The 21,959-nt window shown below is 43.6% G+C and overlaps 2 protein-coding genes and 1 long non-coding RNA gene across 3 annotated transcripts; 1 reads left to right on the top strand and 2 right to left on the bottom strand.

Annotated features, from left to right (window-relative positions):
* Positions 1 to 509: 509 nt before the first annotated feature.
* On the bottom strand, positions 510 to 7,564 carry LOC135313179 (uncharacterized). Its single transcript, XR_010372805.1, has 2 exons — positions 7,018 to 7,564; positions 510 to 1,302 (listed from the first exon to the last, which is right to left on the bottom strand). It is a non-coding gene; the product is annotated as an uncharacterized LOC135313179 (long non-coding RNA).
* On the top strand, positions 7,532 to 13,120 carry EXOSC9 (exosome component 9). Its single transcript, XM_064450520.1, has 12 exons — positions 7,532 to 7,666; positions 7,868 to 7,962; positions 8,607 to 8,726; positions 8,839 to 8,941; positions 9,403 to 9,540; positions 10,004 to 10,086; positions 10,406 to 10,538; positions 10,994 to 11,082; positions 11,262 to 11,408; positions 11,741 to 11,931; positions 12,254 to 12,332; positions 12,868 to 13,120. Exons 1-12 carry the CDS (start codon positions 7,601 to 7,603, stop codon positions 12,947 to 12,949), a joined length of 1,326 nt encoding a protein of 441 aa, XP_064306590.1. The 5' UTR covers positions 7,532 to 7,600; the 3' UTR covers positions 12,950 to 13,120.
* Positions 13,121 to 13,579: 459 nt separating this feature from the next.
* On the bottom strand, positions 13,580 to 21,819 carry CCNA2 (cyclin A2). The gene is made up of 8 exons (XM_064450521.1): positions 21,539 to 21,819; positions 21,181 to 21,430; positions 20,095 to 20,210; positions 19,516 to 19,739; positions 18,759 to 18,963; positions 17,796 to 17,909; positions 17,128 to 17,261; positions 13,580 to 16,664 (listed from the first exon to the last, which is right to left on the bottom strand). The coding sequence occupies exons 1-8, from the start codon at positions 21,665 to 21,667 to the stop codon at positions 16,613 to 16,615; spliced, it is 1,224 nt and encodes a 407-aa protein (XP_064306591.1). The 5' UTR covers positions 21,668 to 21,819; the 3' UTR covers positions 13,580 to 16,612.
* Between the last annotated feature and the right edge of the window lie 140 nt (positions 21,820 to 21,959).

Below are 21,959 nucleotides of genomic sequence, written 5' to 3'. Positions count from 1 at the left end.
AGCTCCATGAAAGACAATCTGCGCTTGTGCAAGAGGTACTGATGATACAATGGCTGTTGTACACGAGAGTGGCACTTCTAAACCACGCTTCTAACCCTCAGCAGTGACTGCGTTTTAAGATACAATTGTAAAATCAAGGTTGTATTTAAAACCAGTTGAATCAACAAATATATACATTGTTTAGAGGTTTTATGGCCAAAACAGAATTCTGAAATGTCTTAAAGCTGGAAGAGAAATATGTATGTAGTATGGAAGAGAAATAGTTCATCTTCTTTCACTATTGAAATGGTTTATAATCCTATAACTAAATAATGCAGGCTGTTTCTTATAGTCTGTAAAGGAAAGTATAACACACAACCTGAATAAGCAGGAATGCTAGCGTTCCTCCCCAATCCTTACTCCTCATATAAAGAAGCAGTAAGGCTCTACAGAACAACGGCAACAGAATTCCTTAGAAGAGGCATGTGCATATATTTTCTAAAATGTATCTCCCAATACAAAAGAAAAAGTCTCACTTCAAGATTTATTAGTCTCAGAAGAGGTCATCCATATATATATGTATGTATATAGAAAAACAAAAATGCTTCGAAAAGACTATGACTTTCAGCCTTTCAAGGCAGCAAGCAGGCAAGATTAATTTCTGGTGTGTAACATATACTTGGAAGCTGAATAAGCAGGAGAAATAATTGAAAAGACCTGTTCTGATTTAATGGTTTAACTTGATCACTTATTATTTATCCCGCTTATCCTTGGGCTGATACCACCTTTTCTGTAATTGCATCAAGACATGCTGTTCTAACATGGTTACCGCTGGCAATGCAGCATGTGCACAGTCAGATTTTCTCATCTCATGTTTGTAACCAAATGTACGTATTCATTCAGTTACCCCTGAGTCACAACGGCGCTTTGGAGAATCCAGGAACGGGGATGATACTGGTTTGTCAGAGCTGCAAACCTGGGCAGATTCAATTCTTAGGCAGCAGAAATCCAGGTCACATTATCTCAGCGCTTCATAGATACTTCTTCCACCAGTACACCAGCAGCAGCGTGATGAAGACTAGCAGAACTGTGGACTGCGAGATGGGTAGCACAACACTGAACCGAATTATTCAAAATAATCCAGGTTTCAAAAGAGAAAATTATCCCTCAATTTTATGAAATGGGCTATCATCTCTTACAGATCAGATGTGACCTATAAGCTTTTCAGTACTCTGGATTTCCTCTGCGTTGTAGGAGTCTCAATATATGGGATGAGATCACATGTATATAGTAGCAGTAAACATTTTCTGTCTTCTTTTCCAACTGAAAAAAAATGTTTCCAAATCAGTACTCACTTCAGTTTCACACTCCTGAGTTCTTGTATCAAGCCAGCATTTAACCTGCCTGATGAGTAATATTTAAGACCAGAATATGAAAGTGCTTTTTTCCCCCACAATTTTTATTTATTTTTGCCTACTCTATATGAAAGCAAACTACAGTTTCTACTTTAATATAAACATTTGTTACTTTTAAAGATAATTTGAAGATGCTTCTGAAAGGTTTGAAAATCTTAAACACCACTAAAATCTTAATCCAGACATTGGTTTCGTATATTCAGAGCCTTCAACTCTAGCTGTAGCAATTTTGACTTAACGTGACGCTTAACTCAGCAACTGTTTTTTCACCTGAATCAATAAAAATCATGAACACAGTTTGTCTGAAGACAGAGAAATTGCAGGACGTGGCGACGGCAGACCTCTTGGTATTTAGCTATTGTGCTGAGACTCAAAGCTGCAGATTAATTAATTGTACTCACACGGTGGCAGTACAGCACTTCGCCCATTTCAGTAGCTCTTTGGAAGATCACAGAGCGGAACAGGCTGCAGCAGCAAAAAAAGAAGGGGTTAATTTATTTTCTCCTAACTTTGTTGCTTGTCTAGAATCCAGCCTTGCGACTACTTCCCACTTTCCTGAAAGGATCACTGAGAGCTGGGAAGTGCTGAATGTAGCACTGTCTACAGGATCAGAACTTTTGGTGGGATTCTTTGGTGCAAAAAACTTCTATCATGAGAATAATAAAACCCAGGAGATTATGTGAAGGCTAAGTATGGGTGGCAACTGCAAGAATATTTTGGGGGTTACTCAGAAATCTAGCCTATGAAAGATGATCAAGCAAATACCAAGCAAGTAGATGAAGCAGAAGTTATTACCAACTTGCTTTAAGCCGGTGTTTGGATGATTCGCTGACAGTTCCGGGTTGCTTTTCTGGAATATAATTACTTTAGCATATATATTAGGAAACTACTTTCCTAAATTTTAGCCGTGCAACCTGTGACACCTTCCTTCCAATAAGGGACAAATGTGCTTCCGGCTGTGCTTCAGATGAAAAGCTTGTTTAAGCGCTTCTCTGGACGAGGGCCAGAATACCCTGCACCTCACTGCACCAAGCCAGTATGCAAGCTGTACTGTTCGTGCTTGATTTCTGCTGGCTGCATTGCTTGCAGTGATTACCTATCCTCCCACCCGCATGGAACTCTTATCTGTTTCAAAGCCTCAGAGGCTCTCATAAAAACAAATTAAAAATTATATTATTACATCTATGCAGAGCCTTTCTTTCCAAATAATCTTGTAAGCTGAAATACTGTATACATCACGTTGTGCATACAGTTGTAAATGCGTATAGTGGAGGCACCGGAGAGCAGGACTTGCAGCTAACTAGCAAAGGCACATTACAGTTAAGGCTACCATGAAAAGAGAAGATAAATTTTTTATTTACTTTTATTAGGCCATAAAACATGGTTGCTGGAAGCTTGCTGTCAAGATGCTGAGATTCTGATGCGGTTTGTTTTTTTCTTCAGTCCTCAAATATGATTTTCCCTCATAGCTCAGTTCGGTAAGATAATCCAATTCAAGCATTTCAGCCTACAGAGCATTCATCTCAAATGAAGAAACGCTTCTACGTGGGCACAATAGATCATTAGGCTCTTCTTTCCGACAATTCCTGCTTTAGCCTAAGTGCCTGTGATTTATTCACTCACTTTTTCACTCTGCAGTGTAAAACACTCATTCCTTTTCTTTCTGGTTTCAGACACCCAGAGTACTTCTATTACTTGATTACACTTGTAACACTGCCTTCCACTGTACAGAAATGCAGTAATTGCTCAACTTCTATCTCATTAACCTATTTTATTGACCTTATTTTCCATGTAGCCTGCTTCAGATTTCCAGCACTGTGATTTTATGCCTCCTTAATTTATGCATGAAATTCTTTACCCTTCCTAGCACATGTGCGCCCACAAAATCTGCAAAGTAGACTTTGTGCAAAGAAGATGCCATAAATCAAAGGACATAGCTGATTTCCAGCCCCACGCCCCTACTCGGTTCCCCTGGAACCGCATTCAGCTCCTCCTGAAGTTCACCATCAAGCTCTCTGTGTGCTAATCCTGAATAGGACCAGAGTCAGAAGAATCCACTACGACCCCCCAGCAATAAAGGTATAATTAGTACTTCTGGAAATGTTTCTGACAGAATATGTATTAGGGCAAGAAAACCTGATGCAAATGACTGACAACACTGTTGAATGTTCTGGTTTAGTGTAAAAAATGTGACTCCTTTGAAAATACTATTTCATCAAAGCTGTTATAAAACTTCTGCAACAAAGCTGTTGCTGTGATTTGCTAAGCAATAAGACTGCAACTCCTCACCAGCCCAAACACTCAGTAACTCACTTATGTCAAAAGGAGTGATCCCAAAGGGCATGCTGCCACCAGCCTGACAGATCAAGGCATGTGACTGTTCACCGGGAGAGCTGGGACAGGAATTTTTCTCACTCTAGCCCCAAGCACAAATCTCAGAATATGCCCAAACTGACATTTTTGAAATTGATGGAGAGTAACATAGTTTAGAAGGCTCCTACAAATGATATAAACCCTTCCAAGGTTGTTGATAGAAACTGAAAAGTTTCACAAAAAATTGTTTCATTTTGAAATGAAAACGACTGCCATGTTTCATAAAACTAGTTTTTGTTTGACTGCTCTATTGAGCAACCACTTAGAGTAAAAATTCCACTGTCTATATTCCTTGTGAGATTAGTACATTTTAACCTATATGAATGATTTGTTGAGTAATGCATCTATTTCCAGATTTCAATTCTCTTTCTCAAGGGGTAGGCAAGATAAACATTTTTTGGGGAGTATCAAAGTGATTTTAAGTGTTACCATTCTCTTGCAAAGCCTGCAAATGAAAACATAACAAAACCATGCTAGTGAATGAGAACCAAGTAAAATTGATTCATTTATCGTTACCAAGATAAGCAAAATGCTGACTAAATAACACAGTGAAAGCTAAGCTACTCAGTGAGGCCCTTTTCTGATCAATATCTGAACTGCTGAAGAGTGCAGAATGCCCCGTTTAAGTGTGAAATTCAACCCCATCACCTCTTCTATAGAAGCTATCAGAACCCAGCTAAGCTGAAAAATGCTTAAATTCAATTGCTGGCCCACAATGATGGAACCGAATACAAATACTCATGTTCCAGTTTTCTCGCTTGGAGCGCAAAACCCAGTGATTCCAAATGGAGCTGATAGTAAGCAAATAGGCTTTGAGCCTATGCTCCTTTAAACCATTGCAAATAAGAAGAAACTATCCTGAAATTCTTGCAAATCAAGGATATGGAAACAAAGCTCAGGTCTTGGGAGTTCATCTCTTCTTAAAAAAGTAGATGGTCTCACATTTTCAAATAATTGCTAATTTATTCATGATAGTGATTGCCAACATTACACTTATCCACTTATCCAGTGAGTTGTACTTTTAACCCCAAAAGAAAACCAGAGGAAAAGGCAGAAATAAATAGTAAGGCAAATTGGATTTAATGTGGGTTACTGCAACAGAGGTGGAGACAATTCATTGAGAGAAGTGCTTACATCAATGTCCCTCACATTGTAAAAAAACACGATCAACTTCTGAGAAAGACTGCCCTGGTTGCAAATTTAGCCTTACTGTGCCTGCTATTCAACAGACATTCGTTTTTTCAATGGAGAAAAAAAAAGATGGTATTGTTTTCAGTGTGCATTACGTCTTACCATAAGTTGATAAAACAGCACAGTACAGCACTATATCCCACCACCTTTCATATGAAACGTTCCACAAAGACACTTCCTCCTGCTTGGAAGCTGCCAGCTTTCCAAACCAAGTTAAGCTTCTGCAGTTCAAACAGGGATCTCTCTGTGCTGTGCACCATCACCACTAATAATCTGGCTGCCTGCCAGATCAGGTATCTAGTGAAACTGATGCACCCTCACCCATTTTGTGGGTTTATTGGATAGCCCTTTAATCTGAATTTAGAAACAAACAACAGCAAGGAAATCATCTAGTTCACTTCCATTCAGCCACTCGAGCTGTGCATGCCTGATAAAATACTTAGAACTGCTCCTACCACTAACGTCAATACCTTTGAATACACACAGGACTCTCATCCTGAGGAATGAGATATCTAATTTAAATAAAGCCCAACAACTTTGCAGCATTGCACAAACAGCTTAAGTTCCTCATGGGAGAATGTAACCATCCCGATATCTGCTGAAAAGGCAGACCGTGTTTACCAAGCAAATTCCATTCATTGAGATGTTAAATGATTTCAGATCTCTTTTAATAATATAAAATGACTGAATTTTTTTCACAATACTGCTTCCAGCAAATACTATGACATGGGTGAAAACGGGCTCCTAATAAGTATACAGACAACTACAAAACGACAGCACACAAGAGATGTAATAAGTACTCAGAGTGGTAATTTATGGCTTTAGCTTGCATTTCCTTTAACATGCAAACAATTGTAGTACTTCTTCAATGCAACTGAAGTGTCTGAAATTTGTAGTGAGTTTCTGTGAAAGCAACATGAAGACTTCAGCACAACAAACGAAATACATCTGTGTGATAGGAAAGGGTCTACAGTAACATACCAGGCAAAATGTTTAAATTAGACATTGAGAATGCAAAGCTTATGGTTACATCCCACTTCTTTCAGAAATCTGCCTTTTCTATTATACAACTTACATATTTGCAAAATATTTCCACAAGTGTTTCCCAAGCTTTATTTTACACATCATATCTGTCGGCTAACAATAAACTCAAAATATACTTGTTTTCTGTAATTTAGAAACACTGTTTAACAGTTTACCCAACTGCACATAACTTGGAAATTAGCTCTGTAATTAAAATTATCACTTAGAAAATAATTTCCTTTGTATCAAATCTTAAGTGGTTGCAAGTCACTAGTACCTAACCTTCACTTTTCAAGTAAAAAGCTGCACCAAGCAAAGCACAGCAGGACTTAGGGCTACTAATACAGAGCAAACTTGGTCCCAGTGGAAGCATTTTTTCTCAGTGACTGCAAAGCATCCAGAATTTAACCCCAAGCCTTCACTAATGATTATTATCACTGAATTGAAACAGTAAAAAAAGCAAAACCAGACAGAATTTCTACCTAAAGACTGCCAGTTAAACTCCAAGGAAAATATCCAATCAACCATGTAGCTGGGATGAGAGAGAACCTTACTGCAAATGGTATCATATTTGTGGTTAGAGAAAAAGTTGGAAGTGTTGCATCATTTTTGTCCCTGATTGTTGCTTCACATTTAGTGCCATTTGGAAGAGCTATTTGCTTATTTTTGTCCCTGCAGAAAGAGGATCTTTCTGAAATCTCATCAACATTCTTTTACACTTAATATTTGTGACAATATTAATTTAGCCTAACCTGAAAATATAAAACCAGCATGGAAAAATCAGACAGCACTTGTCTTAACTCGCACAAACTTGGAAGCTTCTGGAATGTGACCCTCTCTTCAGTTTGCACTAGAATTTCATGGTGTTAACAAGGTTTAAAAAGGCAGTATAACTACGATATTTCAACAATTTTGTGTGAGAAAGGTCAGAGCGTCTGGGATTTAACATTGGTGGGAAGATAGAGCAATCAATTTTCTCGTTTCAACTCAAACTAAGCATAAAAGCCACTTGTAAGGGCCTTGAGTTTTTACTTACAGGCAACACTTGAGAACAAGAGGAAAGGATGTCCTTCTGACAAATTTTGGAGCTTTTGCCGCATTACTGACTACAGCACTAACTGCCTTCCTCGCGTTACCAGCTTGGCTGTTTTCTAAGGACTGCAGGAACACGCACATCTTGAAGACCAGACACTACAACAGCGTTAATCACTCATAACGTCTGGGGACGCGGTTTTTTAAATCCGGGCGGTTTCCCCGACGACCGGCCCTTTGCCACAGGCCCCGCGGTCTCCGTCCCTTCGGCCGCTGAAGGCGAGATGGAGGCGGATTAATGCCACAGCCCCGTCCCGGGCCCCGCTCGGGGCGGCGGACCTCAGAGCGCGGCTAAAGCTGTGGTGAAGCCCATCGTTCAGGAACGGACCGACAGACAACGACCAACGGACACCCTGGCTGGGACGCCTTGAGAGAAACTCCCAGCGAGCGGGTCCGGCGGCGGGAGCTCCGCGCCTGCGCACTGGCACCCAACGGCCGCCGCGCGCTGATGACGCGCGCGCAGGGTGGGGCGGGGCGGGCGGCGGAGCCGTCGGGGTCCAGCGCGCGCCTTTACCTCAGGATCCGCCATGAAGGCGACGCCGCTCTCCAACTGCGAGCGGCGCTTCCTTCTCCGCGCCATCGAGGAGAAGAAGGTGCGGCGCCGGGTTCCCCTTCTTTCCTTCCTTCCTTCCTCCCTTCCTTCCCTGACCTCTTCCCCATCTCGGGGGGCTGGCTGTCCTCCTCTGCCGCCGCCCTCCGGTAGGCCATAGCCGCCCCCCTGCCCCTCCTCAGCCCGGGGATGGAGCATTAACCCGGGGTGTGCGTGTTTATGTGTGTTTTGTGTCTCTCTGCAGCGCCTGGACGGGCGGCAGTGCTATGACTACCGGAACATACGCATCTCCTTCGGAGCCGACTACGGCTGCTGCATCGTGGAGCTGGGGAAGACCAGGTGGGTGCCGCGGGGGGAGCGGGGACTCAGCAAGCTTTCCAGGCGCCGCTGTCCCTCGTCCTTTAAAGTAAACGGAGTGTATACCCTTGAATGTTGGGCGCCTGAGGGCCCGCTGAGATCACAGTAAACAGATTTTAAGGGCTGAAGCCTAAAATTCGTAGTATTTCTAGGATGGGACCGTAGAGAAGTGGGAAGGGAAGGAAGCTGGAAGGGGTGGGGTTTCCACGATGAGTCTAGATTACAAATAATTTATAAAACCCAAAAAGATCATAAGTTTTCATCCTTTTATTCATTGATCTCACATTACCCTTTACGTTCTTCCACAAATCAAATGGCCCCTTTTTGTATGTGGAAAAGCAGAATATATGCACTTACATAAACATTTAGTTATAGATTCCCATGCGTTGGGGTCTTATTTTTAATCCTAACAGACAGGAGAATGCCTTAACTTCTACATTTGATTCTTGCGATTGTTGACCAGAGTTTAAATACATATGACAGGCGTTGAATGACAAACTGTCATGAGTGAGAAATAGAAACCAAAAGCCTAAACGTGTCCTTCTTCAAAGTATGTATTTGGTTCCTAGTGATAGGATTTTTTCCCAGATAAATTCTAGGACTTAGTGGTTTCCTTACCTTTGCAGAGTTCTTGCACAAGTCTCGTGTGAACTTGTTCCCCCCAAGCTCAGTCGGCCTACAGAAGGTGTACTTTTCTTTAATCTTGAGCTGTCACCGATGGCTGCACCTGGCTTTGAGCCTGGCAGGTATGTAGCTTTCTTGGAAAGACTAACCAAGGATGACATAAGAGCCGCTGTTTTGAAAGATGTAGGTATATAGTGTAATCATATTCAATTTGGATTAATTTTGTTTTAACAGGCAACCTGAGTTACTGGTGCAACTGAACAGAATAATAGAACGATGCCTGAGAAATTCCAAATGTGTAGACACTGAATCTCTCTGTGTTGTTGCTGGTGAAAAGGTATGAAAGTCTAGTAGCTTCAAGTGGTTTTAAACTAAAGGGTACGTATGGTCTGTTTTTAAGGTCTTAAGGTTTTTAAGTCTGTGGTTTGCTTTGGAAACTAGCAGTTCTGAATTTAGGTTAAGGTAAGGATCCACACATCCGACTTTACAATTATCTTTACATATCTACGTAGGCTTTCTGAAGTAGTTGGGACCCTGCAAGCTTAAATACTTCTTTGTAGAACAAAGTTTAAATTGTACTTAAATGTTACGTGTTTTGTCATAATTAACCGGGTCTTAAATCTAGTGTGCTGGGTGTCTTGGAATATATTGAGATCTTAAGTCTTCTTAAGCAAAGACCTGAAGAATACATGCTGTTTCTTTTCATTATTCAAAAAACGAAATTGTTTTGAAAAATGATAACTTCCATCTTAGAATCATGTCACAAATGACCGAGCAGTTTTGTGTGCTTTTTCTCAGGTTTGGCAAATTCGTCTGGACCTGCACCTGTTAAATCACGACGGTAACATTATTGATGCCGCTAGCATAGCAGGAATTGTAGCGCTGTGTCATTTTCGCAGGCCAGATGTATCTGTGCAAGGAGAGGAAGTAACTGTGGTAAGTTGTACCAGATCATAATAAATGTTGTGGCATCGCAGGTAGCTGTTTCTGTCTAAAAGGGAGAATAAAATGTTTATGTAAGCAGATAAAGTCCAAGATACTTAAGTTTTAGGATAGATGTGTTGCTATTCAGAATGTGAAAGGATAGTAAGGAAACCTGCTGAATACAGACTTCTGTCGACCTCAGTTTATGGGAATATTAGTTGTAAAAGATAAGTATTTTACAGTATTTTGACAAAATCAAGCATCAGGCCGATAAATGTGCTGTATTCACCTACTTAGGTAGTAAATGGTAAAAATTGCTTGAGAAGAATAAAAATAATTCTTTTAGTATCTAGATGACTAAACACAGCCTTTTTTCCTTTGTTTTTTTCTTTCTTTAAATATCTTTGTACAGTATATAATTTTAAAACTGAATGTGTTTTGTAAATAATCGTCTTTTGGCCAATTCTTTTCAAAGTACACTCCTGAGGAACGTGATCCAGTCCCCTTGAGTATCCACCACATGCCTATTTGTGTCAGTTTTGCCTTCTTCCAGCAAGGGTAAGACTTTTTTTAAAGTCTTTTGACAGAAACAGCTTATTGTCAATGCTGCAGAATTGATTTTAAACACAGAAGAGCCCTAAAAATATTTATATCTACAAGCCGATTTCTTAAAACATTTTACGTGATGTGAGAGGCCGTGGGGAGATGTTTGTGTTCTGCACAGTGTAACTAACCGGCAGCTTTCCAGATGATGTACAAAAACTTCCTGGGGGGAGTATGTCCGTAATTACTACTATGTAATTAAAGGAATCTGTTTAATTGTTTTAAGGGTAGTAACTCGCTCCAAACTTTTACTCTTTTAAAAACTTGATTCTAGGACCTATTTATTGGTGGACCCAAGTGAACGCGAGGAACGTGTGATGGATGGCCTCCTTGTAATAGCCATGAATAAACACCATGAAATTTGTACCATCCAGTCCAGCGGAGGCATTATGCTCGTAAAGGATCAGGTAAATCTTCACCTTGACCGGTCTTTCTTCCTGTGCTATAATCTTGATATCAAAATATCCTTGACATTTGGAAGCTAAGAAATCGATTACCTGTCTGATTTCATTGGAAAAGATCACATATTATTGGTGCTAGTGGAAGAGCATGGTACTGCGTTTGGTCATGCTGAATGAGAGAGGTAGGAAAGGTGTCTTGTGTGGTCAGATGCGCATCTTTTGTTTTTTAACCTGTGGTTTGGCCGAGGGAGTCGGTAAATAAATTCAGCCTGTAAATTAATGCACCCTCATGAATAGCTAGAGGCTGTTGTGCAACCCTTCTGCATCAACTCAAAGCGTATCCAGTCCTTCATACAAAGATGTCTTGTTTTAAGTGTTTGGGACCTCTTTGATGTTCCTACAATTTTTAATTAAAGCCATCTTGCTTTCATGATCGTAACCTGTTGTTGTATGTATAACAGGTTCTGAGATGCAGTAAAATAACAGCTGTTAAGGTCGCAGAAATAACAGAACTAATTCAGAAAGCCTTGGAGAACGACCAGAAAGGCAGGTAAGTGTTTTGGGAAGGAAGGGAAATGGGTATTTGTAAGAGACATACTAAAAAGTAATGTCAACCTGAAGTCTGAACAGCAAATTGGTTTCGCTTGTATTTGTGTATTTGAACTTGAAAAGAGAAAGCATTTTTAAGTGTGAAGCATCCTGAAATCATGTCTGTCGCTGATTGACTAGGAAAGAAGGTGGGAAGTTCGGCTTTGCAGAATCTATACCGAACCAAAAGATCACCGCCTTCAAAATGGAAAGCGCTGCTGTTGATACTAACAATGTGGAAGAACAAGCAGAAGAAATTATCACTAAAGCTGAGCCTCCTTCAGAAGTGTATCTTTTCTGTTGTATTATTCAGGGGAAAACCAGGCTTCTCGTCCCCTCCATTAGCGCTACGAGAAGCCAAATGCACATCCACGATTCCTTGCAGCATAGCTAGCCTTGTAGTCTCCAGAGGAAACGTCAGCTTTGTATGGGTTTTAGGTCTAACGTCTATTAGGTAACTTAATTCCCAGCATGAAGTGCAAAACCCTCTCTCAACTCCCCTTTAAGGATGTTCTCCCCTGGGGAGGAAAGATAAAGCTTAAAAAACAACTGGTTTGGTTTTGCTCAGAGAATACAAAGAATTTACCAGCAAACACCAAGATTTTTCTTAACTACTTCAGTTTTGCCAAACCTATATTGCACACTGTGGGGACAGCCCAAATTGGGGAAGGGATAGAGAACTCCTGGGGAGACCTTGAAGAATCTGAGAGGGAAGAAGCAGCAGAAGAGGAAGGTGAAAGTGAGGCTACTGCTTTTGAATGTCAGAAAATGGAAACTGAAGATACAAGTACGACGAGGGAAACTAAGAAGGGTAAGTATTTATTTGTCTTGATATCAGATACGCTTTTTATATCACGTTGTTAACAGCCTAGAATTAAAATGTGAAAGAGGTCCTTAGCAGGAAAGGAGAGCCATCGCAGCCACTCTCCACTTGAGAGTTACACCCATTTGCTACTGTCACTTCACCTGGTCCCGTTTTCTTCAAAAGAAAACTTGATTTCGGTAGTATCAGTAGGGCTCCAAATCAAGCACGAGCCACTCTGAACATTTCTTTGAAAATGCTGTGGTTATTAATTCCAAAATTTGCTTGTACAAAACTGACTGCGGGTTTGCGGTCGGTCTGTTTGTTGTAGATGAACCTATTGTGGTGTCTGACAGCGAAGAGGAAGAAGTTGTCATTCTGGAACCACAGGAGCTACCAAAGAAAACAAGGTAACCACCACGTGAAATTAAGAGGGGGAAAGGAGTGTCTAAGGAGTGTCTTCAGGAAGTGCAGGATTCGGGCAAGGCCAAGAAAGGTCTCAACTGATCAAGGGTGCTATGTAGGTAGCTGAGAGCAAGGAAGTTTAAATCTATGCTAGTTTGCTCCTGTCCTAGGAGCTTACCATCCTGGCTGGCCTGCCGCTCTCTGAAACGGTTATAGGTGTTTGGTTCATCTTCGTCGTTCCAAAGGGAGCGACAGTGTGAAAGTGGATTTGAAGCAGCCTATTCTTAGAGGTGCTGCGGAGCTTCTGCATGCTACACTGCAGCTCATCTTAGGATTTTTCCCCAAGAAGTGAGATTTATTGCTGTATCCCTGCACTAGCTGTGCAAACCCTCGGCACTCTGTGTAGTATGCTCTCCAGAAATAAAGTTTGAGATTTGCACTGGGCGCAGTGGATGGTTGCCCTGCTACGGCTGATCGGCCTCTGTTCTTTTGAAATAACACTCAGTACGTGTCTCTGATGCAAATGTTGTTTGCTCACAGACCACAGACCAACTCGAAACAAGAAACTACAAGTAAGAAAGCATTTAACAAAAGGAGAAAAAAGAAGAGAGCTGCTCACTAAAGCCATCATCCCTCCTTCAGAAATGCTGTATAGTACAGGATTTGGTCTATCATAACTGAACTGCTGTAGATAACTCTTTCCTCCCACCCCAGATCTGGTCATGCTTTTATGTATATTTTATAAAACTATTGTACACAGCTTTAAATAAATAAAAAAAAAATTTGCATGTAAGTGAAATTCCCTAGTTAGCATCCAGCTGCAGCAGCAAACTCACTTCTTCGACTGAACTGACACGGGTGCTACAGCTTGAGGTGCAGCAGTAACATCCATAGCTGTCTCAGCCTCTGAGCTAAGCTGCACAGCTGTTACCGAAATGAGCTGGGTAGAGCCAGAGTTCAGGGGCTAAAAAGGAGTTTTTGATGCCAGGAGAAGCTTATTTTAATCAAGGCTGCTATTGCCACACTTTGGAAGTGTTTCATACCTTGGAATCTTCTTCACCGGGGGAAAGACCACCTGTGACCAAGACCACCTTGCCCATGTCCCTCTATATCTTACCTTGCGCTGAAATCACCTTGTATAAAAAAAATGAACAGAAATGTGTCTACTTAGCAAAACAGCATAGAACTTCTGCAAAACAGCATAGAACTTCTGCAAAACTGTCACAGAGAAGCAAGTCACACTTCAGGAAGGGAGTGTCTTAAAAAGTTTAATTAAATATTACATGCAACAGCCAGGAATGTTCTTGAACTATGGTCAAAGAATTACACTCCGAATTTATAATTGGGCAAAGCAAAGACAGGAGGAAGTTTCCGAAATACCTGACCTGTCTGCTTTGTTCAGAAGTAGAGCCAAAGGGGAAACAAGCACATATTTACAAGAGCAAAGTAGGACTATTTTACATGTGACTTTACTACTTCATGAAATCTGAACAGGAGAGAAGTTACTGTTGCAGATATTACATTCCCCACATCAGGCTTAGAACTTACTTAATGTTAAAAAAAAAAATTAAAATCGCTCCCAGCCATGCAAACTGTCCAGAAAGGGACAGACACAGAAACCCCTGTTCCTCCAGGAGCTAAACCAGCACCTTCTCTTAGTGTCAGTTCTTCCAACCCAAAGTCACGGTCGGGAGTACAAGAATGAGTGAAGATTCAGTTTCTTCTTAACTTCCACAGTACCACGAGACCTTAAACTTCTTCAGGAAAAAGAACAGTGTTCTTTGTGCTGCTGTTTCTCTTTCTCACATGTAATATCTCATACCTTACTTGCCTTAGAGGCTTTATTTTTAAATGACTAGCAGTTAAAACGGAATAGGCAAAACAGTAGTACAGTACAACCTGGGGGATTTTGTTCACAGCTTAGTTGCAAGGGCTGGAATCGTCCCATATTAACTTTGAAAAATGAGATGGGGAAAGATGGAGCTTGTTGCAGCGGCAGGATCTGTTGGCGAGGAAGGAGCAGAGTCACATGGGGCAGAGATACCGGCCCCCAACTGAAGCATTTTTTTTAGACTGTAGAGGAAGTCATAGTGGTATGTTGAAAGTAAAGCTCAGGGAACAAGGCAGCTTTTTTTCTCTGCTATGGGAACAGTAGCAGAACAGCATCCCTTGGAAACAGAGCAAATAGACACTTCATTAAGCAGTAAATTCACACTATAAGCCACTGTAGTCCTTTCACTTAAGTATTGCTGCTTGCTCTTTTCTGGGGAAAATAATTCATAGGCTTTAAGTTACTCCTCTTCCAATGTTCATAGTGCTCGGTGGTCTTGGAAAGTTTCCAGCACACATCACAAAAAACCCAGTTTCTCCAGAAGCTCTGTTGTCTTCAAAGAAGAACTGCCAGTCCGTGTTTTGAGTTGCCCTTCCGAGGTCACAAACCGATGTCCCAACAGCAGCAAACATGCTCCTGTATACAAACTCCCTGTCCCGCAAGGCTGGAGAGTTTCCAACGCTAAGCACCAGACATGATGCACCACACAGTTTTTTCCTCCAACTAGTTGTAGCTTTTCAGTGGCAACCTACTGAAATGAAGCTAAGTAAAGGCTATTGGGGAACATGGTAGACCAATGAAATACGGTTCTATGTTAAACATTAGAACACGTATAAAAGTCAAAGTGCATCCTAAAAAGCTCAGACTGGCCAAAAAAAAGGCAGCCTCTGCTGCATACTTTTGTCCTGATTCGTTTTGTAACTGAGTTGGTTCCAGGAGGGCTCAGACTGCAGAGCGGGGAGCAGAACAGTAAGCTTTTAGTTATTGAGTCGAGACACATGAGTTGTCTCACTCTGAGTTGTCTCACAGCTTGACAGAGCTGAATTTTAAATAGCCCACACCCCAACAGCTGCTCACCATCTGTGAGGAACTTACCCTACCACCTGCTGGGTGTCCAGATAACCACAGAGACAGCCTTGAATCAACTTGAAGTGGTGCAGGTTTCACAGGGCAGCCCTTGCCAAAAAGCTTTAGGAATGAATGCCAGTTTAAGATGGTAGTACTTAAGATGGTAGTAAAACCCTCAGTGGTTTTAAGGTATTTGCAAGACCACTAACATCTGATGTAAAAATTGTTTATTAGCCTACCTAGAAATGGCTTAAATGAACCCAATTCCATGCACTCACTGCTTTACATGCAAAAAGCAGCAAAGTACAGGGCAGCATCACTCCGTTTACACAGGTTGAAGGTAAATGTCCCCTTGATCTAATGCCAATTATGCGCTAGTTTGCTCGTGTAACAGTTCTAGAACTAAGGAAATGTAAGACCAGTTTTTGCCACATGCCGCCAAGGAGCCCTTTCCAAGCAAGAGGGGTGTACAGAATTCGTACACCCCACACACAGCCCATCTCCACACCAGAAGACATTCCCTTCTCTTCAGTGCGCAAAGCAATAGTCCACCCTCCTACAGCTTAATCCCTCCACCACCCCTAAAGAGGTACTAGGTAAACAGACAGATGACTAGAATTTTTTTAGTAGATATCGATGGGCTTTCAGGACTCAGTGGGACCTCCCTGGGTTTAAATTATTATCAGTTTTACACTTTGACTAGAAAATACCTGTAGCAAGACCGTTTTCTACATACTGGAGAAGTATGACCTGGTATACTAGTTTTGGTTGTGCAGTCCCTGCAGCAGAGCGTCCAACCTTTAACCTGATGGAGATGTGGCAATACGTTACATAGCACCCAAGGCTTCCAGCAACTGGCATGTCCTAAAGAGCCCTGCAAGAGTCAATTCCAGCAAGGTGATCTCCTCATAGCTATGGAGTTTCTTCCAGTATTAGAACCATCAAGCCACATTTTGGATCTATACTAACTTTCAGTTTAAACTAGACAGTATAAAAATGCTACAAATACTGCTGTGCAGTCCAAGTCATACTTACTTGGAAGGAGAAAAAGCCCTACTATAATAATGCGCTGCTAACATCAATAATCACCATTCTGTGATTCCGTGTTGTCTAGAATTAGATAAGCAGTCTCAGACTTCGGTTGGTCTGCCTGGTTAATTCCGTGCTCAAAGAGAACATTTTTATAAAACCCCTGCTAAATATTTTAACAAGATTGCATGTACAAAAGATTTACATTAAAACCACATAAAACTAACATCATAATTAAGCTCATCAGAACCTGTATTAATACACCGGGTGATCACATCTACAATTTTCAACCTTGTTTAAAACTGTACATCATTTTCTTGTAATATACATCCTTTTAAAAGATCAGTCTCTTGATTATTACAATAAGTTTAGTGTCTCTGGTGGGTCAATGAGCGATACTCCATGGTACCTAGAGAGGGGGGAAAGAAAAAAACAAAAGATGCAGGATGTCATCTTGCTCAGGTGTTCTCTGTTGTAAAGAGCAGCACGCATATGGCATTGAAGCATGTTTCTCACAAGGCAGAAGACATTTTGGGGCTTGGCAGCTGCCATGCTCACACAGATTTTTAGGAGCATTAGGTACCACCTCCTGCCTACCGGCTGTAGGAACATCAGGAAAATTCCTCTGGTTTCTACCCGACAGTCAGGTAGCAACAGCAGGCCTGGTGGTGAACGCAAAGTATTGCTCAGCAAAACATTGCACAAAAACCTGGGGTGCCTTGTCACTGTTTTGCTTCCAGGCTAGGTTTGGCTAGTTGAGCCTGACTGAACGCTCACGATGCACCCCACCCGCCCACCCCGGTAAGCAGTTACATGCTCGGGCACCTGGGGCATCACACAGTGGCTTATCATATGTGTCTGCAGATACTCACTTTGTACTCTTGTACTTTTCCCTTATGGACTGTTGCGTGTGCTGTGCTGCTCTGAGGTAGGTCTTGTGTAGGTCCATGAGGCAAGGCTTGATGTCTTCAAGTGTGTAGCCTGTTACTTTGCACAGGGATTCAGGCTGAGGGAAAAAGGAAAGGAAGAGGGACGTTTAAACGTTTCTGTTGGCTTATGGTGACAACCACTGGTGGAGTTTTTAGCTTCCTGTTGAAGCTCTGTTGTTCTAGGAAGTTGGCAGTGTGTCGTTTTCTCAAGCACAAAGTAGTTTAATACTCACTGCTCAGATTTTAGCAGTTCATGTAGATTTACAGTAATTCGGAAAACTATCGTATTCTAAACAAGTACTTCCTGCCTCCAGTGCCCAGGCTTTCTTATCACCCACTTCATTATCACAAAGACACTGCTTACAGCTTTGAGGAGGATCGCCAGAACAGAGTGCATCAGTAGTAGATGCCTCTTCCTTCCAAGAAAAGGCACCCCCCCGTCTCCCCATTTTTAAAATCCCATAGGGAGCAATCCCTAATTAACAGCCTGGGAGCATGGAGGGGCTGCAGTTCGTGCAGCCGAGGCACCAGCATTCAGAACCGCATACGAGTACTCTAAATACACGTAGGTTGCAAAGGTGCACGAAGGCTCAAATTTTTGTGCTACGTACCCAAGTTTGTCCAGTGATCGTATAGCCCGCTAGATGAAATGCTGCGGCAGCAATAACTGATGGCAAGTATTTCAAGTAAGGGTCAGCATCGATTAGACTCAGCTCCCCAAGGTACTGCAAGGGAAAGGAGGAAAAGGGAATCATCTGCTTCCAGAAGGAAGAGGAGGAGCATTTAAGTTGAACTAGAAACCTAATTTAAGCTTCCAATCCTGCCATCAGTTGGAAGAATAGCTTTTACCATCTTGCACTTACTTCCTGTTTGAGCATCTACTGTTAGCTATTGTCTAACAGCATCCCTGTATACACTTGGTTTTTCAACACCACATTTTATATTTAGAGATCTATAAGATCTAGAGGGAAGAGCGTAGTCGGGTCTGACCTTTGCACAATCAGACAAAGGCTGCTATTTAGGAGCTCTGGTACCTGCCACGCAGTTAAGATTTAATATAGCTCTGCCCGAAACATTATCTCTGTTCCACTTTAGAAATTAAGGTGTGGATTTAGAGCTCACTGCTTGTTGAGGGGAAAACTAAAAGAAAAGTTCTCTTTAGCCAAAGTGGGTGGGTAGGTGTGGCAGTTCTAGATAGGAGAGAGGGAAACATCTAGCAGCGAAACAAACCCCAAATTAAAGTTCACCAATCTCTGCTTGAGTAAGCGTGTGCGCATGCTTGAGCCAGGCCAAGCACCATCCTGCGACGGGAACGGGGTATCTCAAACAGTAAGTGTTCATTTCCAGTGGTGCGGCACCGCTTCTGGAGGAGCGTGCAGCATAACGCATGTGCTCTCCAGACTCGCCTGGAGAGACTGCGTGTCTAAAAACAGGAGGGGGCAGGGAAGCCTGGACTGAAGAATCCTTTAGCGTTTCTTGTCTTTCTACTAAGACTAGGAAATGGAGCTTGTAGAGCGCATTAATAGTAACAGAGTTCTCTAGTTGCATGGGCTGAGCTAGTAATTCTTACTTACCATCGACAGACTCTCCACTTTAGCATTTGTCTGCTCATGTAGGAAATACTGAGTGAGGAACTGGTTGATGGTTGGAGCTGCCAAGTCAAACGACAAAACCTTCAAAATTAAGTGCTCCATCCTTAGAACCTGCTTCTTGGTATAGGTGTCATCTGTGATGTAGACAAACTCTGCTACCTCAGGAGGGTAGATTTCTTCAAACTTTCTGCCAGGAGAAAGAGTTATGAGCAAATAATTGAGGGCTAGAAAACCAGATAACCAACAACATTTAATGAAAGGCAGCATGCAGATTTAAATTCTGACTTGTTAAGTAGCGGGGCACTGTTACCGAACGAGCTTGCTGCGCTTGGGTCAGCAGCTCTTGAACAAGCAGGGTTTGAAATTACTGAGCTACAGCCTGATGTTTTAGCACTAAGACGTGTGGGACTTGGAGTTACTGAAATTCCAGAAGAACCCACTAAACTAATAACCAGTACAAGCCAGACTTTCTTTCTGCGTGCCTTCTACATATTCCCTCAAACACTGTTCAGAAGCATTCTGCTGCTGCAGCTAGAGATAACATACTCTCGCATTAGGGCAATCTGCAAAGATAGCCTAGAACCTTGCTTGCAGAGTTTCATACAAACTCCCAATTTTTCTCCTAGCATGAAGCCCTCCCAAGTCAGTCTGGCTATAGGCAACAGAGATGCGATAGCCGCAAGATTTCCATCTGTATGAGACCAGCAGGTGGAATTTTAAATTGAGTGATTTCACTTACGATGCAAGCAGCATAGCTGCAGTACCCACAAGCTGAAGTTTTCCTCTCAAAACAGACATCGAAGAAAGGAACCTATCGATGTAGTTTACAGCTAAGTGCAGGGTTTCATTCTGTAATTTGTATTCTTCTCCAACTTCCACCAGCCAGTCCACAAGAATAGCCCGCATGTTGTTTGTGATATCAGGTTGCTTCTTCATGTAACCCATTTTAGGCTTGCATTTCACCTGTAGGTTTAGATGACAGATAAGATTGAGTTTGGACTGAGTGCTGGTGGGGAAGCAGCTATTTAAACTCCATTACTTCTAATCTGTTTTAACTGCAGTTAAACAACAGTACGTCTAGGATCAGAAAATTATACTTCCATAATCTTGCTTTCCAGCTTGTGTCCAGTGCACAGCACAGTCAACTTTATCACAAGAAGCTGGTCTTGTTTTCACAGCAGTGGACAACAGCATCCTATTATTTCTAACAAGGTGTACTTTAGTCACCGTAGTAGTAACAAATGTTTAGGTGCTTTTCTCAGCCCCAAATTTCTCCCCCATAAGCTGTATGCAAATGAGAACAGATACAGCAGCTCACCTCCATTTCCCTAAGGTACGTATGGATGTCGCTGATATAGTCTGGTACGTTATTAACGTTCGGTTTTTTCTCTTCTGTTTCTGAGGTTATTGAAATGTCCATAATACTTGGAGAATCTAAATAGAATATAACAGCCATGTTAGAACAGGCACCATCAGACGGCTCCCTCGCAGCACAGGGAGATACCCTACTCTGCGCTACGTCCATGGGATGGTGGCTCTCCAGGGTGGCTGGGTCTCTTGCCTCCTGGGCAGACAGAGAGGGCAGATTCCCGCTAGCCTGGGAGTTGAGGAGGCCCTAGGGAAGCCTAAATGTTACTGCAACAAGGAAGCTTCCCATTCCCCTTTCTCTTCTTCCCCCTAGGAATAAAGGGGTGGAAAACTCTTTTGCAGTTAGGTAGTGCTCAGTGCATCCTGTGTTACCTTGGTACATAAATGTGAATGCTGTAAGCTTTGCTATTGTAGCATACAACTGGGCTGGAGTACCAGGGCTTTTTGTAGACTGCAGAAGTGGGCCATGATGTAATCAACCCTCAGACATTCATACACATGTTAGAGAAGACGGATCTGGCAGCTCCTGTTTCTTTCATACTGGGAGGAGCTCAAAACACTTGCACCAGCACAGGGTATTACCCGGGAGAAATGTCCATCAACTCTCAGGATTTGCACGAGTAAAATCCCCTCCTAACTCTGTAGCGGTAGCAAAGGGTGAAGCTTTAAGAGCCCCTCTTGTCCGTAACCTGGTTCCTCTCATGAGGTACGAACAGTTAAGGTTAAACGCATGAAACTGCCTACAAAGAGCAGGGGACGGAAGCACAGAGGCTTAAGTAATAGGTAGCTGGGTAAAAAGCTGCTGTGCCGTGATGGCAGGCTCAAGGGAACCAAATCGGTTCCAGCAACTGAAAAGGTCTCTTCTGAGTCGATCATCCACGGTACATCCCAAACAGCTTCAGGACCCCCTAGGATCTCTGTGGGTGAGGAGCCCACGGGAGTGCACCAAGAGCCCGGGGCAGCACTGCCCGAGGCCCGGGGGCTGCCGGAGCACCGGCGAGGGGGACGTGTGCGTCCGTCTGTCTGTATCACCTACCGAAGCTCAGCTCGATGGCGTTGCCCAGGGGCGCCAGGGGCCGCCGCTCCCCGAGAGCGCAGACGGCCGCACGCAGCCCCAGCGCCGCCGCCGCCTCATCCTCCTTCTGGCTCGCCGGGCCGCCACCGCCCCGCCGCCGCTGCGGCTGCTCCCCGTCCGGCTCGTCCACATGGATGGTGAAGGCCTGCTGCCCGCCGACCGGCCGCCCCACCGCCGCCGCGCCATGTCCCTCAACGCCGCTCCGCGCCGCCTGCGGGGAGAGCGGCCGGTCAGCCCGGGTCCCGCCGCTGACAGCCGCCGCTGACAGCTCCCGCCGCCCCAAGATGGCGCCCGCCGCCCCCCGTGTCCCCTTACCTACCTGCGGCGGGCCGCCGGGCCGCTGCTGGGCGCCCCGCAGCAGCCCCAGAGCCACGCGGCTACCGGCGGCGGGCGGCGGCGCCTTGCCGCCCGGGGGGATGTTCTCCTGGTTCTCCTGCCCCGCCAACATCGTCGCGGCCGCGGAGCGGGGACGGCCGGGTGGAGGCCCGGGGCCGGCGGCGGCGGCGGGCGGGCGGGACGCGGGGCGGGCGGGACTGCTGCCGGCGGCCACCGAGTCTCGCGCCGCTCTCGGCGTTCAAGTAGCCCGCGACTATTGAATCGGCCAATAAGAGGGCGCGTCGCGTCACGCGGCCTACGGGCGGCGGCGCGGGCCAAAAGGGTGGGGGGAAGGCGCGAGGGGCGGCGCGGGAAACAGCTCTGAGGGCACAGCCCCGCCCGCCTCCCACCCGCCCTTCTTCTCA

The sequence above is a fragment of the Phalacrocorax carbo genome, chromosome 4 (assembly GCF_963921805.1).
Source record: "Phalacrocorax carbo chromosome 4, bPhaCar2.1, whole genome shotgun sequence".
NCBI lineage: Eukaryota > Metazoa > Chordata > Aves > Suliformes > Phalacrocoracidae > Phalacrocorax > Phalacrocorax carbo.
Note: the sequence above shows the minus strand (reverse complement) of the source record. Positions and strands in the feature narration are given on the sequence as shown.